This window comes from Nymphalis io, chromosome 10 (assembly GCF_905147045.1).
Source record: "Nymphalis io chromosome 10, ilAglIoxx1.1, whole genome shotgun sequence".
In the NCBI taxonomy this organism is placed as follows: Eukaryota; Metazoa; Arthropoda; class Insecta; order Lepidoptera; family Nymphalidae; genus Nymphalis; species Nymphalis io.
Window position 1 is genome coordinate 10,567,620 of NC_065897.1, and position 25,629 is coordinate 10,593,248.

Below are 25,629 nucleotides of genomic sequence, written 5' to 3' on the forward strand. Positions count from 1 at the left end.
ACATGATTTTGATTTATTTGTTTCAACTATATATTTATTATTGTTCGTCCATTAAGTGTACATAATAAATACATATTCAATAAAAAAGGACAATAAATATGTAAGAAATTAGTATATGGATTATTATGAGATTTTGAGACCTTTAATGCTTCGGAATGAGCAAACCACCAAACCAGATAGAATTAAAATCTGAACACGACAGTGATATTGCCAATTAAAGAGGTCTGTGTCCAATAGTGGACCGCATGAAAAAAATTCAAAAGTAAAAAAAAAACTTCAAAAATATTTAAATACTGAAACTAAAAAAAAATTGTATTTGTATTTTGCAGATAAAACATTTAATAAATTAAATCAATCGGCAATAAAATATTGCAAAGATTGGAGCATGCATTTGCCCTAAATATTTTAAGATAGTAAAAAGTTGTATAAAACTGTAATTTAATTTCACAATAATGTGTCTAAGACACGTGACATTCTAACCTATTCATTTTTATTATAGAAGTAATTATGCATGTTTTTTAAAAAGATGTGTTTAACACACATTCCTTTACCTCTACCAATATATCAGTGCATGTGGTGTGTCGTTACGTGAGGTAGATATATATGTGTTATGCCACATATTATATATATTATAATGCTTTGAAAACATACATTTATCTTTTTATTTATTATGCTTTACTAGTGTTGTGAAGTTACGGCATAGTAGAATAAAACTAACCCATTTCAAGTATTAGAGAACTTACAAAGAAAAATTTTGTGAAGTGCACCCTTTTTTTTAACGCTGGAAAAACGCGTTACGCGTTTCTCCTACGGGAATAGTGAGAGGGTATGCGGGGCTCGCCGGTGTCCAATGCGCCGAGTGCGCCCAAAACATCTAAATACCCACTAAAAAACCAGCGGTACCCTTTTCGTCTTAACGTGGAGCGCCACGGGATCACTTTCGCATGCCACCGTGACGATGTGAAGTGCATCCTAAGGGCGCCTTAATTATCTTTATGTTGAGGAAAAACTAACCCAAAAGCTGACGTCAAACACACTCCCCGAGCGAGCTGCTGTCCGGTACTCTTGATTGTTTTGCGAATGAAAGAAGGAGTAGTGCTACTTCTCCTTTCGCGTGATATATGCCGTACATACCAACATGATTCTTCCTGGAAGAGTCCTACTCCATATCGCAACGAACAGCAAACAAGATATGACAGTAGCATATGCAACGTGCCTTAAGAAAATCCATAACAATACCCCAACTAAAGGGGGATGAGTAATATTCATCTGTACAAGTTTGTTAAATTTTCATGCAAGTTACACAATGTATCATCTTCAGTCATTGATAATGATTTATTATTTAGTGAAACTAGAATGTATTCGAGGAATATCATACGATAATCTGTAATTGTTAATAATTTGTATATTATTTAATCTGTATCTGTATATAGTATATGTATATGTATGATAGTCGAGATGGCCTGGTGGTTAGAACGCGTGAATCTTAACCGATAATCGTGGGTTCAATCCCGGGACCACCACCGGAACCAGCACTACTGAATGTTCATGTGCTTAATTTGTGTTTATAATTCAACTCGTGCTTGACGGTGAAGGAAGACATCGTGAGGATGTGCCTAATAAACCTGCATATGTCTAATTTCATTTAAATTGTGCCACATGTGTATTTTATCAACCCGCATTGGAGCAGCGTGGTGGAATAAGCTCCAAACCTTCTCCTCGAAAGGGAGTTGAGACCTAAGCCCAGCAGTGGGACATGGGACGTCCGTGAGTCAAGGTTAATTCCATAATGTTGCCCCTTACAAAATTTTTCTCTTCAAAATAAGTAAATTTTCTGAGTCTGTAGTTATTAATTTTTTTCAGTATGACGAATTCGACACAGTTATGGGTTTTTTGATTTAAAATAACTAAAACTTAAACAATCAATCGAAATTAAAAAATACGTGTAATCCTCTTAAACTATGATTTGACATGGAATTTTTATTGGAAAATCCGGTCGAGTATATTGACTCTTTAAGTACATACGACTTTGTTAATAAAAGTTCGGTCGAAATTACCCGTAGATTAAAGTCTTAACTGAATTAAAAGCTTATCAATTATATCACTATCATATCAATGTTTATTATCTACTAATATGACATTAATTTAATGATTGATTGAGTACTAACGCATAGCTTAAACTGTAGAACATAGACTTGAAATGAAGAATTTTTTGACGCGTAATTTCTTTCTTTTCAGTAGTAGGGGTAACTTGCAAACACCAAATGTAACGAAACATGTTACCATGAGATCTTTTACCGGCATTAGCTGGTGAGTGGTATGATATACTTCCACAGTAAGAAAATAAACATAATATTTTAGTACCTGATGGTAGGGCTTTTTGCAGGCCCGTTTGGGTCCACCACCCACTCATCAGATATTCTGCAGCTAAGCAGCAATACTTAGTATTGTTGCGTTCCGGTTTGAAGGGCGAGTGAGCCAGTGTAACTACAGGCACAAGGGACATAACATCTTAGTTCCCAAGGTTGGTGGCGCATTGGCGATGTAAAGAATGAGTCTATGAGCGGTGGTGACCACTTAACATCCCAGTTGTGTCCCAGTTGCTCGTCCACCTGCTATAACATAAAAAAGGACCATTTTCTTGTAGATAGAATATATTACTCGGTAATGAATATATAGAATATGTTGTTTCATGACTGATAAATTTCATGATTGCTTTACTATAGTCTAAACGTGTACGATACGTAACATCCAAAACTCATGTGTAAGAACTCGGGTGGCAAGAAAGAGAGAGAGAGAGACTCTGATTCACGAAGACCTGCTTTGAACTCCATGGAACTTGTTAGATTAACCAAAGCGTAGATCTACGAGTGCGGCGAGTTCAAGCGGCGTAACGCAGTCTCGAGCAGTGTGTACTTACGTGTGCGCCTGATGACATGTTTGTGCGCTTACCGTTTCTCTTTTCGCTCTTTCGAAATTCTGGCGAAAGACGCTGATGTGCTCATAGGCTCTCGCGTCTATATCTACCGGAATGTCCAAGGCAGAAGAAGCGCTAGGCCTTTTACCACCACAAAGGAAATAGTACGATATCCCCTCACTATCCGGATGGTCACTCTCTATTGCAAACTCAAGAACTTATTTCTGAAGTGGCTAATTTAAAACCCCCATAGAGCGGGTGTTGCTTGGTACACCAAGATTAGGCAGCAGCCTGTGCATTGGACTCGCTATCTTCTTGATCCGGGGGACTTGAAACTCGAATACCTTTTCGAAACCCCAGCGACCGTTCAGGATGAGACCCAAGAAGAATTTATTAGGGGGGGAATACGTACATAATCTATGAAAGTGGTATAGGCGGTAAATATTGAAGGGGTACAGTGTGTGTAACTAAAGCAATTGAATAATATCGTCTATCCACTTTGTACTTCCTCTAATTAAACACAAGTGACGTCACAAGATTGCCGGAATTGCCGAGAATTAGCAAAACAATTTGGAATAATGCATTATGCAACGCAATACCTAGTAAGGTGTAATTGGAAAAAAAAATAAAAATACTTTTTTTTAATTTACGTAGTAACAAGGTCATAACTATGAAAATCTAACAAATAGAAGTGATTGTAAGCGAAACATAGACTACGGATGTGTGATAAATGAAGCGGAGAATAAAATCGATTCCAATTTCCGCGACCTTTGCTTTTGCTAGTATAATATGCCTTATATAAATGTATATGTAAATAAACTTGATATAAGATATATTGTAGGTAAAGATCATTCGTAGTGATTAATCCAGTGATTGATTGGAATTAGACAAACCTTTGGCGGAAACAAAGTTATGGAGCGATATTAAGATACAATTCTTATTAGGTTATTTTAAGAAAAATATTATAAGTATTTACTTTATTTATTTAATTGTGTTTCTTAAAAAGTCATTAAAATTTGTTACAAAAGCTTTAATGGCTTCTGGATCTAAAATTGACTGTCACTAAAATTGTATTGAAGAAGTAAATTATTCATGCCTTGTCTTTTGCTCTATAATTGAAATAAATTTTGTAGAATTTTAATGTAAATATTAAAACCGTTATAATACAAATTATTTTTAAGGGCTTATATTTTTGGGTATTAGTTACGTCACACCTTTGCCGATAATGAACCGACTTTATGATTGTTTTCTTGTTTAAGTTAGCCTATGTTTATTTAAAACTAAACTTTAATAATCTTAATATATAAATAAAAGGTTGCTAAACTAGGAATATAATAATAGCTACTTGTTTAGTTTAATTGAGGCAATTTCATTCGAGCACCCTTATAGAAGGCCTACGCAATTTAAATATACGAGCTATGACATAACTTTACCACTAGAACTAGAAGAAAAATAAAATCGACATAAATATTAGCTTATTTGAGGACATGTATTTTCTTATGTTATTATTTATTAATAAAATTCTCACGTAACAAAATAGAATACATTGAATCGTTGCAGCGCGGTGAAAAAAGTTCCAACCTTCTCCCAGTTGTAGGATTTTTACAGGCTTTTAATTATTTTTACGTCATCAATGTGCCGCATCATGAGAATTAGGATGGTGGATGGTGTTTGTAATTACAGCTTTACAAAATATTACTGTTTAGCGGTGGAATAAGTAATGAGAGGATAACCATAGCAAAAATATACCCAATTCATTTTTAGATCACATTCTTTCATGGTTTTAAGAACCTAGCTTCTAAAACCAAGAAAGTGTTAGCTTAGAATAATCTTTCTATTCCTTAATACTAATGGTTCCTCGAGAAAAGATATTTGTCTTGGAGAATTTTCTTGTTTAACTGAATCGCTTTACAAAATGTTTCATTCCTAGTGATTAATCATTTGATTAAAGGGAGTTGAAAGAGAACAATATGCTTTTTTGTTCAATGAATAATGGATCGATTTATTTTGTTTTCAAGTAACTAAATTTTAATATTATTTGTATAAAAGAATAATACATATCAAACTATTTGTGTAATAAATTCCAATGGCGGGAGGGATAAATGTTTTGCTACATTATGCACTTCAGACAATTCCATATCTTTATTATGAATAGATTACTAATCAACTTAACTTAAATTCTCACCTTGATTTGACTTCAAAAGTTCCGATAATTATTTCGCCAACATATAAAATGCAATTTTCACGACTCCATAATGAATATCAAAGATTATTTCAAATCAAAAATTGTCAAAGTTGGTTATTTTCTCCATTTGCCATTTTAATCAGTTATAGAATACAATAGGTGTTTGTTGTATTCATTATTTTATATCATAAATATATAAAAGTAATACATATAAATATATTTTGTTGTTTCACTTTTTCGAAAACATTTGTTTTGTACCAATACGAACGTGAGGTTATCACGGGATCAGGAACGAATTCTCAATAGAAAGGATCCCACAATATTTGTTGTTTGACCCAAGGCTTGAAAAATGAGCCCGGGTGAAGAAATAAACCATTGCAACGTTATCTTTATTGGAGAAAATAATTCGAACTGATTCAATTCGCCGAAATATCGGATTTCATCTTATACATATATAAATTTTAATTAAAATGTCTATAAGTCTTTAATATTATTTTACAGCGATTACTAAAAACTTTCTTGCTATATATGAATTAAATATGCATTATCATCATTATCATGTCTTATATTTTTTACAGTGCTAGTATCTAAAAGATAAGACGCCACTAACCTAATAAATTGGCCCTCTTACTTAATACTAAAAAAAAACACATTTAATTAAAATATAGTATATGAAATGATATAGTACGTTAACTTCGATTATTGTTAAAATAATGATTGTTTTGATATCAAGAAATAAAAAGATTCATTGTGATAATACAAAAAACATTCTCAAATTCAATTCGAATGACGTCGCGAGCACATCTCGTTTATCAATAAGCCGTTCAGTATAAATGTATACCCATTTCGTTCCCATATTTATTCGGAGTAAAACTCGCCAAAATTGCGCCATTCACTGAACGAATTCAAAACTAATGAAGGTAGGTACAATTTCTGATTCGAAATAGCTACGTTCCATTCTGATATCTGTCAAATAATGTTTGCTGCTTTTGTATTTTATTATCAAAGCTATTGAGTTACGTTTTAGAGCATATTTATTTTCGAAGAATATTAACAGGGGAACTCGGTTTATTTGTCATGCAAGGCAAGGCTAGCCTTAATCGTAAATGCAAATTGGATGTTATAATAATATGTTGACTATTTTCCACATAAATAATTAAATCTCCAATACTGTAATAATTTGGTTTTTCATACAAGAGAAATTGATTGTATGTTAGCAGAGGATATACATTAAATTTTAAGCACGTAATAAAATATCAGTTATTATTAATAATTATGCATTTATGTATTGCAAAACGCATTGCAAAGCTCCCAAATAATAATATAAGAGTAAACGAATGATGACGGTTATAATTTTTATTATAAACTAAATAAATTATATCATTTTTGTGGTCGGGCAAATGGGCAACAAGATAAGCGGTCACCATCGCCCATAGAAATTGGCGCAAAAATATTAATCATTTCTTACATCGCCAATGCGTCACTCACCTCGGGAACTATTTTATGTCCCTAGTGCCTGTAGTTATATTGCCTTAAAAAAAATATCTTAAACATAATTTTCTTTAAGCATAAAATTTAAATTTATTTAGTAAAAGTATGGTAGACAAAGTTAGGCCGCTGTGGATTGTGGCAGACGTCCAAGCTTAGATTTATTGCATTTAAGTATTATGACGAATGAGAAGAATACGGATTTAACATCTAGATGGCCAAATTCGACTCGAACAAATATAATTCATACACCCAACTCACAAAAGCTCGATTCGTAGAAAAAAATCTAGATACGAATTTGAAAAATTTTGAATCAGCCACGTTAGTAATCTTGCCATAGACGGAATTTTTAAAATTTTGTTTTGGTTTTCTTTAAAATCTGGCATCCGTAGAGTTTCACCTATTCCCTAAGCTGAAAACTTTTTTTTTTGCTTTTAGTGGGACAAACACTTGAGACAGACGACGATGTGAAGTCTCCCGTGGGTTAGACAAGTCGCACATAGATTGAGGAATTCGAAGAAAACACCAAAATATAAAGCAACGACGTATGTCATATTTGTTACATCACGTGATCAAAGATTTAAGAAACAAAGACGATATGAGTCGCTTTGACTTGAACTTTTTGCATTTGTCTAAACCTTAGGCTATTTTTTATCAACGTTTAGTGCTATTAATTAATACATTTTAATTGTTTATTATGATACCTCGATGCACGATTCATTATGAGCAGCAAAATAATAAATAGTTGATAAATTAACAGACATCTTCTTGAAATAATAATTTTGCAAAACGACTGTATCGTGATATCATTGGTCGAGATCTTGAATAATTTATGATATCAATTATTTGCTGATTCACGAAAAAGTTGATTCGTTTTGAAAGTAGGGGTAATTATTATCGGAACTTTGGAAGTAAAATTAAAGTGGAAATTAGTAGTTATTTGGAATATTGTTGTATTATAAATAAAGATATATTTATAAAGAACATTGTTGTAAATAGCAGAGCTACTAGTAGTAAAGTATCTTTATATCTACTTCATCGATTTGAACATGTTATGGGGGGGGGGAAGATTTGGGTGCGTTGAGGGATGTTAGGTATGATAAAAGTATCCTGTCTTTTCTCGGAGTTCAGCTTACTCTATACAAAAAAATATTAAAATCGGTTTAGTGGCTTAGTCGTGAAATCGTAACAAACGTACAGAATTACTATCGTATTTTTAATATAGCCATTGTTAGCCGTACAATATATACTCGTACTTTTATCAATTTTATAACAATACATTTTCAGCTTCATTTTAGAATTTTGGCTTATAATTTTTTTTTTCAATTAAAATGAATTTTAGATTTTTTAAAAATATTCTGATATCGGTTGTATATGGTTTAAAACGATGTTTTCGTTAATTGGATTTAGAATATTATAAAAAAATTTAAGGAAATACATACGGAAAACTGTGAGTTGTTTCTCGCTCGATGCTTTTGTGTAGATAGGAGTGTCAAGCGACACTTCGCAAGAGTAGCTCCCGCTAGCTGCGAAATCCAAATTCTGAAGGATTATGGAGTTTTCGGTAGCCAGTGCAATCTGCAAACAACATTGTTTAATAAGATTAATTTGTGTCATGTAAATATCTGTTTCTTAGTGCTTTAAATTTATAATAAATAATTCTAGTATAACTAATAATGGATAATTTTTTCAAAGTAAACAAATATTTATCTCAGTTTTTTTAGCAATATTTAACAGCGTTCCTAGAATATTTTATACGATTTTATGTTTTTCGATTAAAAAAAGAACTGATAATGTAAAAGCTCTAATTAGCATCAATAGTCTGGATTCCCATCATTCCCTCATCTGACCTAAAAGTGGTTGACCTGGTATGCCCCCTTAAAGGTATATGAGTTAGGGGCATGCAACACAGTGTGAGCCATATCGAATATCATTTAGTACGATTGATATTTTGTTAAAGTTTATCGAAACTTCTAACAATAAATGTATGTATATGGTAATTAAGTTTTACGAGGTGTATGTACGAGGGTAGTCTATTTTTTCTTTGTTAGTAATCTTATTGAGATTAACCACACCGTTGGATCAATCACCAAAAAATCGGCATATGTTTTTATTTTTTGATATAAAGGGTTTGTCCTATCTGCTTTGTTGCAAATTGTCACTAGATGGCGCTTCAGCATATCTTGAATATTTTTATTATTTTATAATATTAGGTGTTGCGTCTTTGAATTATTTACTATCATTAATTAAATTAGTTAATGTTAATTATAAGTTGGCTTTGTTTAAGCCCCAAAAAGAATGGATATGGGTAGGTACGACCCACTCATTACTCAATACAGCAATACTTACTGATTAAGCCAGAGTACTAAAGAATAAGAGATTATGTCCCATAATATCTGGGTCATCACGGCTCATACGGAACCTTTTTAATATATTAACGTAGTAGCCAAACAACAGCCTATTAGATATTATTCATGATGAAACTGGCCATTATTCATAAGACAAAACCTACAAAAAATCAAGTGCATGAAATCAAAATATTCGTAACTATTATAATTATTATGTCATTGCGTTTAAGGGCTCTGATCACCGATGCTTTAATTAAACATTATGATATGAAAACAGTTGTCTTAGTAAAATATGATAGCTTATGCACCGTTTATAGGCCTTAATCAGTTGATCACCCTAACCGAGACCCTCGGGTAACTTGCTAACAGCGGTAGTGAACAAGGGAAAAATAAACAAAAAAAAATATGTGTTTTAAGCTTTAAATTCGATTGATTAAATAAGTTTCGTTGAATTAAAGCCCAAATAATATATTATAAAACACAAATATCCCAGTGGATAGAACAGGTAGCTTAACTAGAGATTGTGGGTTCTAATCCGCGTAAGCACTAATAAATTTCATCTGCTTTCAGGGCTTGCGTAAAGCCTCTGCAATTTACTATCAAGTGTGATGTTCCCAGTAATATTCTCTGCTAATTTATATATTTTTAGAACAAAAGTGATAAAATTATGAATTTAAGGACATTTTTAAGGACACGAACGGAACAAATTCAAATTAGCTAATTATGCGCTAAAAATAATTTATAGATTACATCGATATCTCGCACAGACAGATAACTATTACCTTAGTAAAATCGTTTAAAGGAATAGCAAAAAAAAATCCTTGACAGCTACGATGCATATACTGCCGGGGCTAAAGTCCACAGATAATCGCTAACAATTTTATAATATTATATATTACATTGTATTATATGATAATTCATCGCTATTGTTATAAATAGACTCTTGTCCTTCATGTTAGTGACACCCAAACTGTTATCGATAATAGTATACATCGATCCACGCACGAACATTTCTGATAAATAAATATATATCCAATATACCAATACGTTGCTAATATTGGTGATGTTTGACAAAATCATGTTTACACTCATCTATCTACCTATTCAGCTATCCACCAAAGATGGGTCATGTACTAGTTAGTCCCTCATCCGATCCACGGCATTCATTTACCTTCACAGGTATCCTGTTATCTACCAATCTATATAAGAGAAATCAGTGGTACCAAGCCCAGTTGTATAATATTAATAGCATAAAAAGATACCAATATTAAAAATAAAGTTTTTCTTTTTGTCTTTTATACCAATTGTAATTAAATTAAAGGTAATACATACATACATATGTAATAACATATTTATAGTCATTGACATAATCCAAATCGTTTTTATTTGACCATGAGAAATAAAATAAAAACCTAACGCGTTCTCTTTGTTATTTAACGTACTGTGTTCTTTTGGAAATATAATTTAAGACATGTTATATACATAATTATAATGAAATTTTAAATTTAAACTATAACTTTATTATGTAAATATTGTTATTTGTAAATATTGTTATAAAAGGACAAAAAAAAGGTTACTTTTCATAAGCTATTGCAGAGCGTGGTAGCGCTTTATAATGCGTGCATCTATTGTCGGTGAGTAAGCATACGCAGAATGTAATTAGCGACATGTATATTGAATAGTAAATGAAACAAATTATTCACCAATCAAGTCGGTTTTAAATTAAACATGAATAACTTAATAACTATTTCTGGCCAATTAGTGATTGTTATTGCTTATATGATTGTGATTTCGGGCTACCTTAGCAAATACTTTGAAGTAATGTATACATTTAATTCACTATATTTGTCTTTATATATTGTTGACTTATCTCAAATAAAATTACTCGATATAACACTCGTAGTTAAAGTTAATTGGAAACAGCAGCCTCGATAATTTTATCATTTTCGTAGAATAGCTTTCATTTTGCATTTCATTACGATCGACTATAAAGCACAAGTAGAGTAAGGACAAACTCAAGTCATTGCAGAACTATCGGGATATATCAGAGAGTGATACATGTGCTATAATAATTATAACACTTAAAGGACTCACTTATCAAAATAGGTAATCTCCGTGAAATTATTATATTAGAAATATTAACCATTCCGTACATATGATTTGTTCCTCGTGCCTATTCCGGTTTGAAGGGTGAGTGAGCTGAACACTGGCTGGAACACAACAGTGCTACGTATTACTGTTTGGCGGCAGAATGTGTGGTGAGAGGGTATTACCTACCCAGATGGGATCACACAAAGCCCCTACCACTATATAAAAATATTTTTAGCAGTGCCAATGTCTATGGTGACCTATTTACCATCAAGTAGCCCATTTATCAGTCTGCCTGCCTATTTATAAAACTCAACGTGACATCATAATTAACTCCAACTGTCACTTTAATTAGATAGAAAGTAATATTTTGAATTAATTGTAATGCATGAATGAAACCTTAAGCGTTTTGTAATCTTCTATTCAATGTATAGTTAAAAGATCAAAATGTTATATGTATATGAATACAAATCCAATGATAAGTTTACATAAATACAAGATTTTGTAGCCGAAGTTTGAAGAAATATAACTAGACACAGTTGTCTAGTTTAAATTAGTTGCCCTACTCACAACGCTGACCCGGAAAATTTAACTCCACCCGGATCATTACTTTTAACGTAACTTTTAAGGTACGCTTATATATTTTGAAGTCGTTGGTTGACTGTCAAGGTGGCTTGGCTCCAAGGAAGAATTACAGTCTAGAGAATAATACCAGTATTTAGGTTTTGAAAATTAAATTATTTTTTTTAGTATTTAATAAAAAGAGCATGGTGCATTAGCTTAAGCTAATGCATCTCATCAGCATGAGATGGTTTAAAAAATCGAAAAGGTATTAATTTGAAAGCACTTTTCAAATTTTCAGTACTGATTTCAAATTACAAATACATAACAAAGTAAGGTTTTTATTATATTAAATGAGCTTTTTTCAGCTTATGTGTTGTCACATTGATAATTTTTAACACAACTTTACATGCTTGAGCGTCTTAGTTGATCTTCAGTTTCAGTGATTTATAATCTCCCAATGGTAAGTTGAGCTCAGATCTATATGATCAATTATGTTAAATAGGGTTCAGCTTGTGCTTGGACTTGGATTGTCGCGTTGTTGTCTATAGCGTTGAGTTATTTGCAGCGAACGTACGTATGTCAGAGACGCATGGCGCTCCCTGGTATCAGAGTAAACCTCTGTCTGTATTCGTTTGTTATATATTGTGTTAGGTTAGAGTAGTAGCTTATTAAATGAAACTGTACATATTATGGATTAATTTATTTGACAATATATGTATTTCATTTTGTTTTTCGATACTAATATGTTTAACTAACTATTGCCCGCGGCTTCGCTCGCGCGTAAGTAGGAAAAGGATAAATGGTTGTATATAAGTCTGTGATTTTAAAGTAAGAAGCATAAAGTATCATATTGGTTAGAAAAAAGTATATTACGGCGTTTTTTTATCATCAAAGAATTTTCAGTGATGCCTGTAGTTTGACGTAATATATTTTGTAGTGAGCTAAATGTGTTGAAGTACATTTTATTTTATACATATCTTTCGATCTACGATGCTGTAGCTCAGATACCCCCATAACCCATGTCGTTGTTAATGCTGTAAATGTCCAAGTGCGTAAATATTTTTTTCCAAAATTTTCAGTTTAAACAGAACTATTTAATTGACTGAAAAGTTTATTTATCTATACTAATATTATGAAAGAGTTTGGTTGAACGCGCTTATCTCAGGAACTGCTGGCATAAGAATAGAAAAATTATTATATTTTTAAGAATATCTTCCTGGGCGTGGCCAGCGGCTCGACTTGATCACGTGATGATCATCGTGGTGGGAACCGGCTCTGCCGAGCTCATCGTCCGCCCAGGCTGGCTTTAAGACACTTCTGCTTGGACTCTCGATTGTGGTGGATATCTCATAAATAATATTTCAGTTGCTCAGTTTTGATTCCTTTGTTCTATTTTTGTGTCTAAATTACTCGTGTCGATATACGTTTACTTAATTATTATATAGTTGTTTTGATTTATCTCTATTTCTATCTTGATTCCTAAATATATATATTCCCCATTTATCGAGGAAAGGTATAGGCTATTATAAACACGACCAATAGGATCGGAGCATCAATGAAAAATGTTGCAAAAACGGGGGAAAATTATTCTTTTTGAGAGCTTCCGTTGCGTGCGCTACGTAAACGGTTAAAGTTACACAACAATCATGTATGACGGAATTGCTCCTCTTGAAAAGTTCTAAAAAAGGTTCGCGATAGCATATGTTTATTCTTTAAAGTTTGAGAAATTTGTTCCAAAAGAATGCATCATTAGTGAAGTCGTTTTTTTTACAAACATGGCATTAATTCTCATGAAAGATATCGAGATAAGATCATAGATTGTAAAAATATTAACAAAGATTGTAAAAATATGTATTGTAATATGACAGTTTATTATCTTGTAAAATTATATTTATAGAAGATGAAACGAGGAAGCGCGGCGGCTCCTTCATATAGGGTCCTTGTTTATGGTCGACGCTTTTGTAATGACGGTTTTAGAGGTGGCGAAATGAAATTATTATTATGAAAGTGGATGATGTTTTTCCTGTAAGAAGCCTCTATAGTATAATTGTATATATATTCACGTGTTTATGTTGTTTTTGTAATAAAAATAAGAGTAAGCTTATAAATAAAATAAAAATACAGTATTTCATACTTATTACAGTAAAAGATTTTGTATGTAATGTTTTATGTCAAATAAAACTGAACTTTTGAGAAGGTTTAGCGGTACTTTATAATATGAGTGGGTAGGTACCACACCTACCCAGGCGAGCTTGCACAAAGTTCCACCAATAAATATTGTGTTAGTGAATTAATAGTAATTAATTCAATAAAATAATTAAAACACCTGCGCTATTAAGCGAATTATTTCATAAAATTGTATGTATGTAAATATTTAAATATAAATAAAACTGTTTTTAGATAAGATCTTACACACATGTCATGTTACATTTGAATTGTCGTTATTTATATATATATATTTTATATTATATGTAATTTTCCACCAGTTTCAGACGTAGATTTTACAGAGAATAAAACTTAGTAGTTACTTTATTTTATGAATCACATACATGTAATAATCATATGAAATTTACCCTGCATGAAAGTCAACAATTAATTCCACGATTTTATTATCTTGTATGGAATAATATACCTTATTTATTTATATAAATAACTATGATAATAACCGTCTATAAAATATTCTATTCCATTTTCGTACTATTGCAGCCATTACATATGTTAGTCGGTTGGTCTAGACTAGAAATTATGGCTACCCAAGTCACGACTCTCGTACACGGTGGTCGGTCGCTTAATGACACCACTAGATCCAACTCGCTTAACATTATTTTTTTTATTTATAGAAAAAGTATATTCACCTTTTGATTTTATATGATTTTGTAATATTTAGTCACTAATGAAATATCAATGAAAAATTATTTATACTAGCCGAAATAGCTTAGCGTTTGCGGGTTCAAGCTTGGGCAAGCACCAAAAAGTTTTTATATGCTTATGTTTAAAATTCATCTTGTGTACGGCAGTGAAGGAAAACGTCGTGAGGAAATCTACATTTGTCGAATAAAATTCTGTGACGTGTACCGAACAACATGCATTAGAGTAAATGTCGTGGATCAGACACCAAAGCTTCTCCACAAGAGAAGAAAAGCTTGACCCGTAGTGTATTTACTGGTTGTTTTTTATATTATATTTATTTCAAATCTTTCATAAAAATTTGACTGTTGTGTATTGTTAATTATAATTTTTTCGTAAATATCCGTATCATATTTTATTTCGGAAGGAGTTTGTTAATTAATGTGACGTAGTCGTGTGCTAATGCTATAGCCATAACAAAAATGACAAAAAAAACCCTTAAATAAATTTAAACAATAAAAACTTTAAATGGAATGTTTCGTGTTGTTTCGCAATTCATCGAAATTAAATATTTATTTTTCACTCTTGAAACTTTTTGATAGGATTATTTATTTATTTGTTAGATTATATATGTATATTATATATGTATAGATTATATATATGTATATGTATATATATATAAAGAGTAACCAGACGTTATAGTTTTACCTATGAGGCAGAGATTCAATATTTGGAAAGCAAGCACTATACTCAGAATATATTTTTTTATAGCTTGTTGAATTTTCTTTTAAAAAATCTTATACATATATGGTATTATAATGTATATAGGAAGTATAAATAAGACAATCAAATAAGTAAAGCAAGTTTTTATATTTATTTTATTTCAACTTAACTTTTACGCAATCTGAAACAGCGTTCTATAGCAGAATATAACCAAATGGACAAAGTATAATAATTTTTTTAGTTGCGCTAGTTGTTTTATCCAATAAGTAATTCATCCTCTCGGATATGTCAATTTCAAATGTAAGCGAAAGTAATCTAAAAAAATAAAGCAATAAACGCTTAATTTATTATACGTTGTATAAATTATGCCATTAAATTATTCGTGGACTCGAGTTTTCAGTGATGGTAACAAAACTTTCTAAATAGAGTAACTTCTATTGCAATAGGTATGTCATATGAAAATTTGTTTTGCGTGCTTTCCCTTGTGACTTTATTCAAATGCAATAAATATATCCGTATTTTAGATATTCAAAAAACTCCAAACCTTCGCAAAAGCGAAAAGAGAGCCTTGCTCAGTAGCAAACATTTACAGGCTATTTTTTTTTACTTCTAGATATTTATAATTGTGTTTAATTATTGGTTTATCAGTTACATTTTGAACTATAGATTTTATTTATATAATCAACAAAAAAAATTAAAGGTAGTAAATGATTGATTACGAAATATATGTACAATTTGATCTATATTTGTAAGCTAGTTGCTAGCTTGTTATTAGTGCAATGAATAGGCAACAAACGCCCTTTATGCTGTTAAAGATAAATTAATATTAGCTAGTAAGATGTTGTTAATTAACCTAGACGGTATAAGAAACGTATATTAGTATCATTTTCAAAGTGATAAAAAGATAAATTAGATAAATCTCATTAAGATGCTGTGTAATAACATACTAGACGTCACATGAGCATAACCAACGATAATGTACAAGTACACAGTAGACAGCAAAAGCAAAAACATATACAAAAATTAAACATAAAACAGTTTGCGGGTATTGCAAATCAAGTCTATCCCAACTTATATGCATTTCATCAATCAAAATGAACTATAAACGCTCTTGACAAGTAACAAGTCAGCGCAACTTCATATTCTTATTACTCAGTATGTCATCTATCTTAAGCTACATAATATTTGTATATTCTAACCGAATTATTTTCTTGTCAAGATTTCCAAAAAGTAAACAAATGTCCTGTCTCTTTATAACATTAGTATGATAAACCGAGAACACGGTGCCGGGGCCGCGCACTTGTACCCAAGTTATATTTACTCGAAATTTTCGCACTTTTGTTTCATCAAATTCTCTAGGGTCACTCCTAAAAGTACAAGAAGCGTGAAATTCGGCTTGTATTCAGTGTTGACAAAAAAGGGAAAATTTTCCTTCATTTTATCAATGAAACTAAACCCAAATAGAAACTAAAAACCCCAGTTTGTAACTACTAGTGTCGTTGAAACCTTGTTGACAAAATATTCATATTATTTTTATTTATTCATTAAAAGATACAATGTTTGTAGGTGTATAAAAAATCAATATTATTAATACTGTCTGTATAGTAAGTATTTCTTTTAGCTTGCAGTTGCAGTAGCACATATAGTATTTAAATAAAACGCAAGTGACCCTTTCTTTTTTATTACGAAAACAAAGACGTCTATAATAAATTCGGAATATTTCCAAGGTGAGGTGCACGACAGAACGTTAAAGAATTAGACAATCCTTCATCCGCAGCAGAAAAAAGATTGTGGGTAATTATATTAACCTTAGAATTAGAGTACAACTAGTTTTAAGAAGGTGGATTGAATTTTTTTTTCTATGATATATTGTTGCCCGAGATATACATAGTCACACTCAGTTCTATAAATAAGATAAAAAAAAGAAGAAAGTAAGAAACCTAAAAACCGTGAATTTGTTCGTTAGCATAAAAATTAAATTACTACTATGGTAATTAAAAAAAATAATAATTATTTGAGTTATTTCATTTCGTAAAAAATATGTATATTAAGATATAATCCCTATAATATAGTTTCAGTACTCTACAGTTTTTCCGATAGGGGTAGTATATTTACGCCAATAGCTTTGAATTACGATATTGCACCCCTCGAACGCGATGCGGCGTGATAGTGTTCTATTATCGTGACAAAATAAAAATTGCGATTCACTCCCAACTTTTTTGTTATTCCAATTTTAAAAAAAACAGTAAGTGTTAACCCATCCATGGATTTTCATTATGCCTGAGATGAATAGTTATTTTATTCTATTTCTTAATGATAATTTTAGTGTTAATGATTTTTCCTTTCGCCTGTTCTTATAGCTGATTTAATAATCTATTGAGGGGCTTTGTATTTTTTTTTATTTAAAACAAATAGTAATATTATTGAAATACTAAATAGTTGATATAGTTTTGTATTTGTTAAATAAATTGAAAACATGCGACGGAATACGAATATGGTAAGTATAAAATTTTTCTGTTATTCTTGTGTAGACTTATGTTATACTGGTGGTAGGGTTTTGTTCAAGCTCGTCTGGATAGGTACCACTCATTAGGTATTCTACCATAAAACAGCAGTATGTGGTATTATTGTGTTCCGGTTTGAAGGGTGAGTGAGCCAGTGTGATTACAGGCACATGGAACATAACATCTTAGTTCCCAAGGTTGGTGGCGCATTGGCAATGTAAGCAATGGTTAAAATTTCTTACAATGCCAATGCCTGTGGGCGTTGTTGACCACTTACCATCAGGAGGCCCATATGCTCGTCCTACCTATGCGAAATAAGTATATATTTTTTTTATAGTTATCGTCTTTAATGGGATTTACTTACATTGAGCACTGCACCGGGTGTGGTGAAGTTTCTGTAGGGAGGTTTTCTGTCTCTTATGTATTGAAAGATCTTGGTTCCATGGCGCAGGAAGACGACCTTATCAAGAAGGTGTGGAGGCACGTCGTGCACGCAACGTAGACGAACAGATCCACCTCGTGTTGCCCATCTTTCCATCTGCAGTTCCACTCTGACTTCTGTGTGCCCACGGGCTGAAAAATATACCCCGTTAATAAACTTTCATTGGTCAATTTCAATTGCGGAAAAAAGCTTCGTTGGGAAGTAATAAATAAATAATCTTCTTTAGTAACTTCCGACAGATTATAATCGGTATAAAATGTTCTAAATCTGATTCTTGTTACTGATTAAATAAACTGTTTTGATTAAATGTTGATATAGCCCAAAGAGTAAGTAGCATGTATCTTAACGGAGAATCAATCAATCTGCAGTGAAGTGAAAAAATCTTTGGTTTTAATGTTTTCGGTTAATTTGAATAGTCACTTAGACTTCAAATTTAATTTTGGGTAATGTTTTATTTAAACACTTTAAATAAAGTTTTACGGAAAATAAAAAATTTTATATCAAGTGATAAATTTTTTGATATTTTTTATTTAATAGGCTGTAATAACTTTTACCGCCCTCCGTAGTAATACATATACACCTGTTTAATTTTCGTAAGGTAAACGAAACAGCTTCTATTATATTAAGAAAGCAAAAACGGCTGCAATTGATTTTGATAATGAGTGATTGTATAATGTTATTAAATAATTAAAAGTTTAATATAATTCAAAAATAAAAACGATCAATTTTTAGGTTTCTGATAAATATTGATAAATATACTATAAACATTATAATGCATTAATTGTGATAGTTATACGTTGGTTATATTTCGGTGTTTATTCTGTTTTGTGTGCTCATTATAATTGTTTCATCAATTCGATAACAAACATTTCGTTTAGTAAATATATATAATATAATTTTTTGTATATTAATGCTAATTGCTAACGTGTCATTCGTGAAACGAATAGGCAAGAAGTTTATGCTGATAAAAGCCAACACATATAAGCTAGTACGATGTTCCTTATTAACCCTGTTAGGAATTATAAATATTTACAGTCATCATTTTCAAACTGACAAAGAATAAACGTTATATAAAAATAAATCTCATCAAGATGCTGTGGAATAACATAACATACATGCCCAGCCAACGATTACAGTTGTTAATAAATTATCAACAATAATATTTATAACTGTAATCAGTTCATCTCAGGACTTTTAATGGAACTGACATCTTTTTGGCAAAAACTCATGAATGTTTCTTTTCACTTCAAGTTTACAGATTATAAAAAAGACTGTATATATACAAATAATGTCTTCGGAATTCTTTTCAGAATCATCATTCTCAGCATTTGAATTTTGTTTTTAATTCCTGATTAAAGAAACGAAGAACCTTTTCTTTTTAATATAACTTAAGTATAATCCTATTGAACTTTTTGCATGAAAATCACTGCTTCGACGATTGCTATGGAAAAACTTCTTGAAAAGTATTTCATTGAATTGCAATGATTAAGAGTACTTTTCGTTTCTTTGAAGAGAAAGAGCTGCACATTACATCAAAGTCTTCACTGTTGTGATGAGGAAACTAATGATTCCTTTAAGTCGGTATCAAAATAAATATAAATGACAAAATATTTAAAACGACGATTCTGCGGCAACTTATTAACACACCTTTTCGGAGCTATCTTTTTTATTTTATATTTTTGCTCTGATATTTTTTTATAGTTAATTATGTTGTTCATATGAGAATATGAGTAATGAGTTTCTTGTCCGCCTTGAAGGCATTTAATTTATTCCGGAAACATGACGATTCAAAAGTGCTTATCTCGAGCGAGTCTACTTGAATAAAGCACATGTTTGTTTCAATGATGCGTGTTTGTTTAAAATATAATTCTTTAATTCAACGCAGATCCTTAACTTCAAAAAGTCTCAGTTCAGGTTTTGTGATTTAGCGTTAGGTTTAAGTACAAAATATTAGAACTTCGAGAGTAGTCAGAACAAGCGAAAACCAAAATTTCAAGTCAACGTCAGAAATTCACGGCAATTTGACAATTTGGATTAATTTAAAAAGATAAATCCTTATAAATGTTTTCGACAGGAAATTTTATAATTTTGTATATTTTTTCTCTCTTAAAGCTACTTATATATTTGATCTAAGTTCATAAAGATCGTTAATATTTTTGTTTATAATTTTTATCTTATTTGTGGGTGTTTCGGAAAGTTATGCGTGAAAGATGAACCTATTCAGGAGTATTTTTTTAATCTGACAAGCAAAATGACACAATTTTTTTAAAGCTAGATGAAAAACCCACGTCTGGTGGCCTAATAAGATTAGTTAATAACAAGCTATTTTACTAATTATTTTCACTAATTTAATTCAGGGTAAAATAAACATACATTTTGCATAATGACTTAATATTCAATACAAAATATATTCCTTTCATAGAGTAAACAAACACAGAACGTATTTAAAGTACTATAAAATTTGAAAATTTACATGAAATGCAAATCGTGTTATAACTAAATATTTTTATTGAATGAGCAGCTTGGAGACTTTCTTATAGTTCCTATCTTATTTTAATTTAATAAAATACCTTATTAAAATATTCTTATCTCGTAATGATACCGCTGCGTACTGTACATAATGTTATCATACTCTTATAATATAAAGATTGTTTCCTTGCAATATCTTAAATATTATTATACATGGTATATCATATATATTAATATACTTGGTATATAAAGAATAACATGAACATTAATGAATATTTTTATTATATTATCAAATAAAAATGTATATAGTTTTAGTTTATTTTTATTTAATCTTTATGATTTGTGCTTCAGTATAATAAATTAGTACAGAAATATTAAATCCGCCTTCTTTGTATAAAGCCTGCCATTAAGGAACTCGAAAAATGCAAATTTTAAAGAGTAAAGAGTGATGAAAAGTATGATTTATTTATGAGTATTCCGTCTACATTACAGCAGGATTTTGTCTGGTGAATTAAATCTTTTGAATTAAAAATTTATAAAATAATATAATATCCAGTATTCAGAATTTCATTATGACATACGGGTTAAGGCATCAGTTATTCACATAAGCAAAGTAAGTTTTGGTGTCTAAGTCGACGATCTTAATATATTTTATCAGTTTTACAGCAAGTTATATAACAAGTGGATTACGCTTGTTATAGCTACATATAACCAGTGTAATTCTTATAACATAGCACTTTAATGATATATACTGAGTACTTTACTTCATCTATTCATAGTTCTTCTCAATAATCAGAGTTACTTGCCGGTTCTCCTCAGTTGAATTCATATTACGAAATGGTAGGCATTTCATAAATACTTTTAAGTCTATATGAATAAAAATATATTGATTGGATTTCATTTCACATATCCCGGCGGTATCACTTCGGAAAAGTCCATGACAATGTTGATCTCTTGTCCTCAATTATTGATATTAATTCATTTCTTATATTCCATGCCTAATGTGATTGCTCTAACACTTTTCTATCAACTTCAGTTTGTTAAATCATTTTCTTCATTTCTTAATAAAACAGTACGTAAATGCTACATTTAAACTCTTTCGAGACGAACAACAGACAAAATATTTTTTATTTTCTGCTCCAAACGTTGAGATATTGGATACTTAATAAGAAAAAGTTTGTGTATAAAATATTATTTATAAAAACATGTATACTAAACAATCATCAGATACACCATTTTGTTAACAATATATGTATGCCTTATAAACAAACAATTTATATTGCAATAGCAGCAGTACTAAACTGTGCTTTTGTCACATTTGTGGAAAACCAAAACCTTCCTACATTTTCCTGTTTAAAAGGAATTCAAAGGCCTTTGGCTATCAAAGCGATACACTCATACAAGTTTGACCGCTTTATTCTTAGTAACAGAATACTGTTATTCTGTTGTAACTATGTCAGTAGTATTGTATATATCACTTAATGTTTATGGCAACATCAAAATTTGATTTGCTTTTAGCACGGGAAGTTCTGTTTCTATTGCTTAATTTGAAAACTTATCTACGACATGTTATGCTTTGTAAACATGCATTCTACAACTGCAAAAGTTACTATACACTACATATTCATATTTATACATAAGATAAAATACAGTAGTCGTTAGTAGTAGTCTATAATTTTTGATCTTAATATCCTTTTTTTTGGACAAACTACAATTCTTCTTAAGCAAAGCCTGTAAATGTGTCACCGCTGGAATAAGGCTTCCACTCCTCTTGAGGAGATGGTTTTGAAGTTTATTTCAACATAATACTTCAATGCGATATTAATAGTCGAACGAATTGAATTATAAACACAAGCTAACTTCTTGAAAATAATCAGTCGTGCTTATAATCTTCAGTTAAGATTATCGTATCCTAGGCACTGAACTATCTCGTTTACTTAAGCATAAAAGGAATTGGATCGTATGAGCTTTACATTTTTATTCCGAACATTCTAAGACATATTAAAATAAAAGTCTGAAACATTGTGACTTTTATGAAGATTACGTTGTGGTAGACGCTTATCACAAGAACTAAGGAGCCATCCGGTACATCGCTCATGGTTAACGGTAGTTTTTTCAGTTAGAAACTCGGAAAAAGGGTGAAATATAATATGCAATCTAGTAAAATTGAGGCACCACGTGAAATCGCCTCGCATCCTTCTTGCGTGTCGTAAACCATTCCTGTTTTTATGGTTTGCACGCTTTATGAGTTTCGACGCTACTATGCAACTTTCAGTTGGTACGTAGCGGTACTATAGAACAGGCTATCAATGTTGTGATTATATTGTAATTTGTTTAATTATTTAAGATTAAACAAAATGCCATCATTTTGTGATCACTATTTTCAAAGTGTACCTTTTACTTAAATGTCACTATGAATATATTTCATTGTAATTTTATTTTATTGACTATAAAATTTGTGGACGTCGTCTATTATAGCGTAGAAAGTTCGGCTATTCTTTTCTATAAAACAAGTATTTATTTAGCAGCAACTTCGAATAAATTAAAATATTTAGTAATTCCAGTATATATTGTTTTGTCAGAAATATTCTGAGCAATATACCCGTGAATCAGTTTGGTGGAACTAGACTGACCTGCATTTGCAAGATTTGACCCATTCACTATAAAGGTTGCAGAAATACGAAATAGATTTATCTTAGAATAGCTCATCGACAAAGACTTTGCGTAAAAATGTATTTTCGTATTACAAGGTTTTATCAAAATAACATTATAACAAAAATCGCATATAAACTTCAGCAATAAAGGATATGCCCTTTTAGAGGATTTGCTAAAAATGCTTAAACATATCGCTTTTTATTTTTATTTTTGATGAAAACGCTGAATATCATGGAGATTTGTAATCTTGATGGCAGTTTTTTTATATTATTTCTAATTTTTCTTAAACTTTACTTTTTAAAAATATGTGAGACATGTCTTGTCAGGAATGTGTAAAGACCAGGAAGTAGGCAGTGTAATACTCCTGTGCCTAGATAACACTTAAAGTCGTTGGTCATGCATCTGATCTCTCTACGATTGGACTGTCGTTCCATCGGAATATACGAGTGAGTGTATAGAGTGTCCACCTGTGTTTGCAAACTGACTCACTCAATAATACACGATAAAATTTCCTACTCAAATATAGTCTGTCAGATGGTCTGCCCTGGTCGAAATTTGGTCAGCAGGACAATATTATTGTTACCTTAGTCAACATCGACTCTTTCTTATCTAATTTAACTATCTTGCAGTAGAATTAAATGTTCTTTTTTTATCGACACTCAGAGAAAAAATATTTAAATATGAATATAAAATAATGTAAGAAAGTAAGAAAATGTATAAAGCGTCCCTCGGGTATCACGAGCACATTGGATGAGATTTCTGTCACAATTTTCTAAACTATTTTGAATATAGTAAATTGAAGTTTAAATGGTAAATGTTTTATGTTATATCTTATTGATTATGTAATATTTATATCTTTCTTGAATATAATAAAATATTTAGTAAATATTATTATTAATTGTTTACATACCAAAGTATTGACATCAACGCATTTTAATAGGAGTATTATTGATTTTAAAGTATCATTTTAATACGTTTAAAATAAAAAATATAAATGATAACAGTTTATTAAATCGTAGTTTCCTGCATTTTATTTTTTTCTCAGCATTGCATTAATATTTTTAAATCGTACTATTCTAACTAAATAAATATATTTTTTTTAAATTGTTTATCTTAATATTCGACACGATTATTTATATAATTGCGATTTGATTTTAAATACATTACCTATTGGCCGGTAGGCATATGTTGCAGTGCTCTTTAAATTTTCTTGTAGGTAATTATGCAATATAAATTGCGCATACCCGTTGCATCACCTACACCAGAAACCATCACTTAAGTGCCAACAACAACTGTACGAAGTTTCACCTCAATTAGAGCAACGATATGTGAACATATATAATACGAACTAAAATGAGCAATTATTTTGTCTGGTCTCAATTCTTACATTTTTCTTTGGACTACCAATTTTGTAGAATTCTGTATCGTAGTATCTGTCGATTGTTATAACTTTAATATTATCAAGTTTAATATTAAACAACGAATTCACAACTTTCGCGCAAGCGATCGTATTTGGCTAATGTAAGCACCGCAAGAAAGGCAGACTGAAGGTGTTACGCAAATATACATGAAGTTACTCTAGAATCTTAACCTTTATGCCACTGAAATAGAATTCAGAAATATTGGTAAGATTTTCAGGAAGGTGAAAATACAAAGCGCGTCTCGGTAAAATGGCGTGTACGTGGTTGGTGTGAAGATTATGTATTATGTATGATGTTCGTACCTTCGTTCTGATTCTGGACCTTTGTTTAAATATTATAGCTAGTTCATTGCTTCTTCGCATTAAAGATATAATGTAGGCAGTTACACACGATCTGTGATTATTTTTCATTTTAAACTAGATACCTATCCCGGCTTCGTGCAGGTAGAACAAGGGTCTACGTGAAACGCTTATATCGTAATAGATATAATTGTCATCGTAATATATATAAATGATACTATTGGTTAACGTAGCGCAGGCCAGTAAAGCTTCCAGTCAGCATAATTTTTCCGACGTCAAAGATTATCATCATAATTCGGCCAATTTTGACATAACCTTATTGAATTATAAACCTTTCATTTCACCTAAAAATTGTCTCATGAATTATTCCACCCATTAGTGAATACTGTATGTAATTTCATTTGGTAGTTTTTGAATTTACCTTCGTTTTATAATATGTACTAATTATCTGGATTATTTTTATCAAACAAGAACAGTCTTAGAATTTTGTAGTAGTAGTAATATTTTAAGCTTCAAGGCTAATTAATAACAGTAGAATAGAATAGAACTAATCAATAATAAAAAACATATTGATTAACGGAAACTTCAAGCTTTAAATCGCAAAAAGCTTGAAGTTTGTAAGACTTTATTAATTATTCAGAGTTCTAAATAATAAATAAAAATATAGCATATGGACTGC

The 25,629-nt window shown here is 30.9% G+C and overlaps 2 protein-coding genes across 2 annotated transcripts in view; both read right to left on the reverse strand.

The window, feature by feature from the left end:
* LOC126771180 (ATP synthase subunit delta, mitochondrial) overlaps positions 1-21,320 on the reverse strand; it is a 103,846-nt gene extending 82,526 nt beyond the window's left edge. Inside the window, exon 1 of the mRNA XM_050490938.1 lies at positions 21,313-21,320. The gene's annotated coding sequence lies outside the window, so the exon portion shown is untranslated. The remainder of the gene's footprint in view (positions 1-21,312) is intronic.
* Positions 1-25,629, reverse strand: part of LOC126771401 (uncharacterized) — an 87,667-nt gene that overhangs the window by 7,118 nt on the left and 54,920 nt on the right. The window contains exons 2-3 of the mRNA XM_050491266.1: positions 18,029-18,237; positions 8,033-8,168 (exon numbers count right to left, since the gene is read on the reverse strand). Of these exons, the coding sequence (XP_050347223.1) occupies positions 8,033-8,168; positions 18,029-18,237 (345 nt within the window). The remainder of the gene's footprint in view (positions 1-8,032; positions 8,169-18,028; positions 18,238-25,629) is intronic.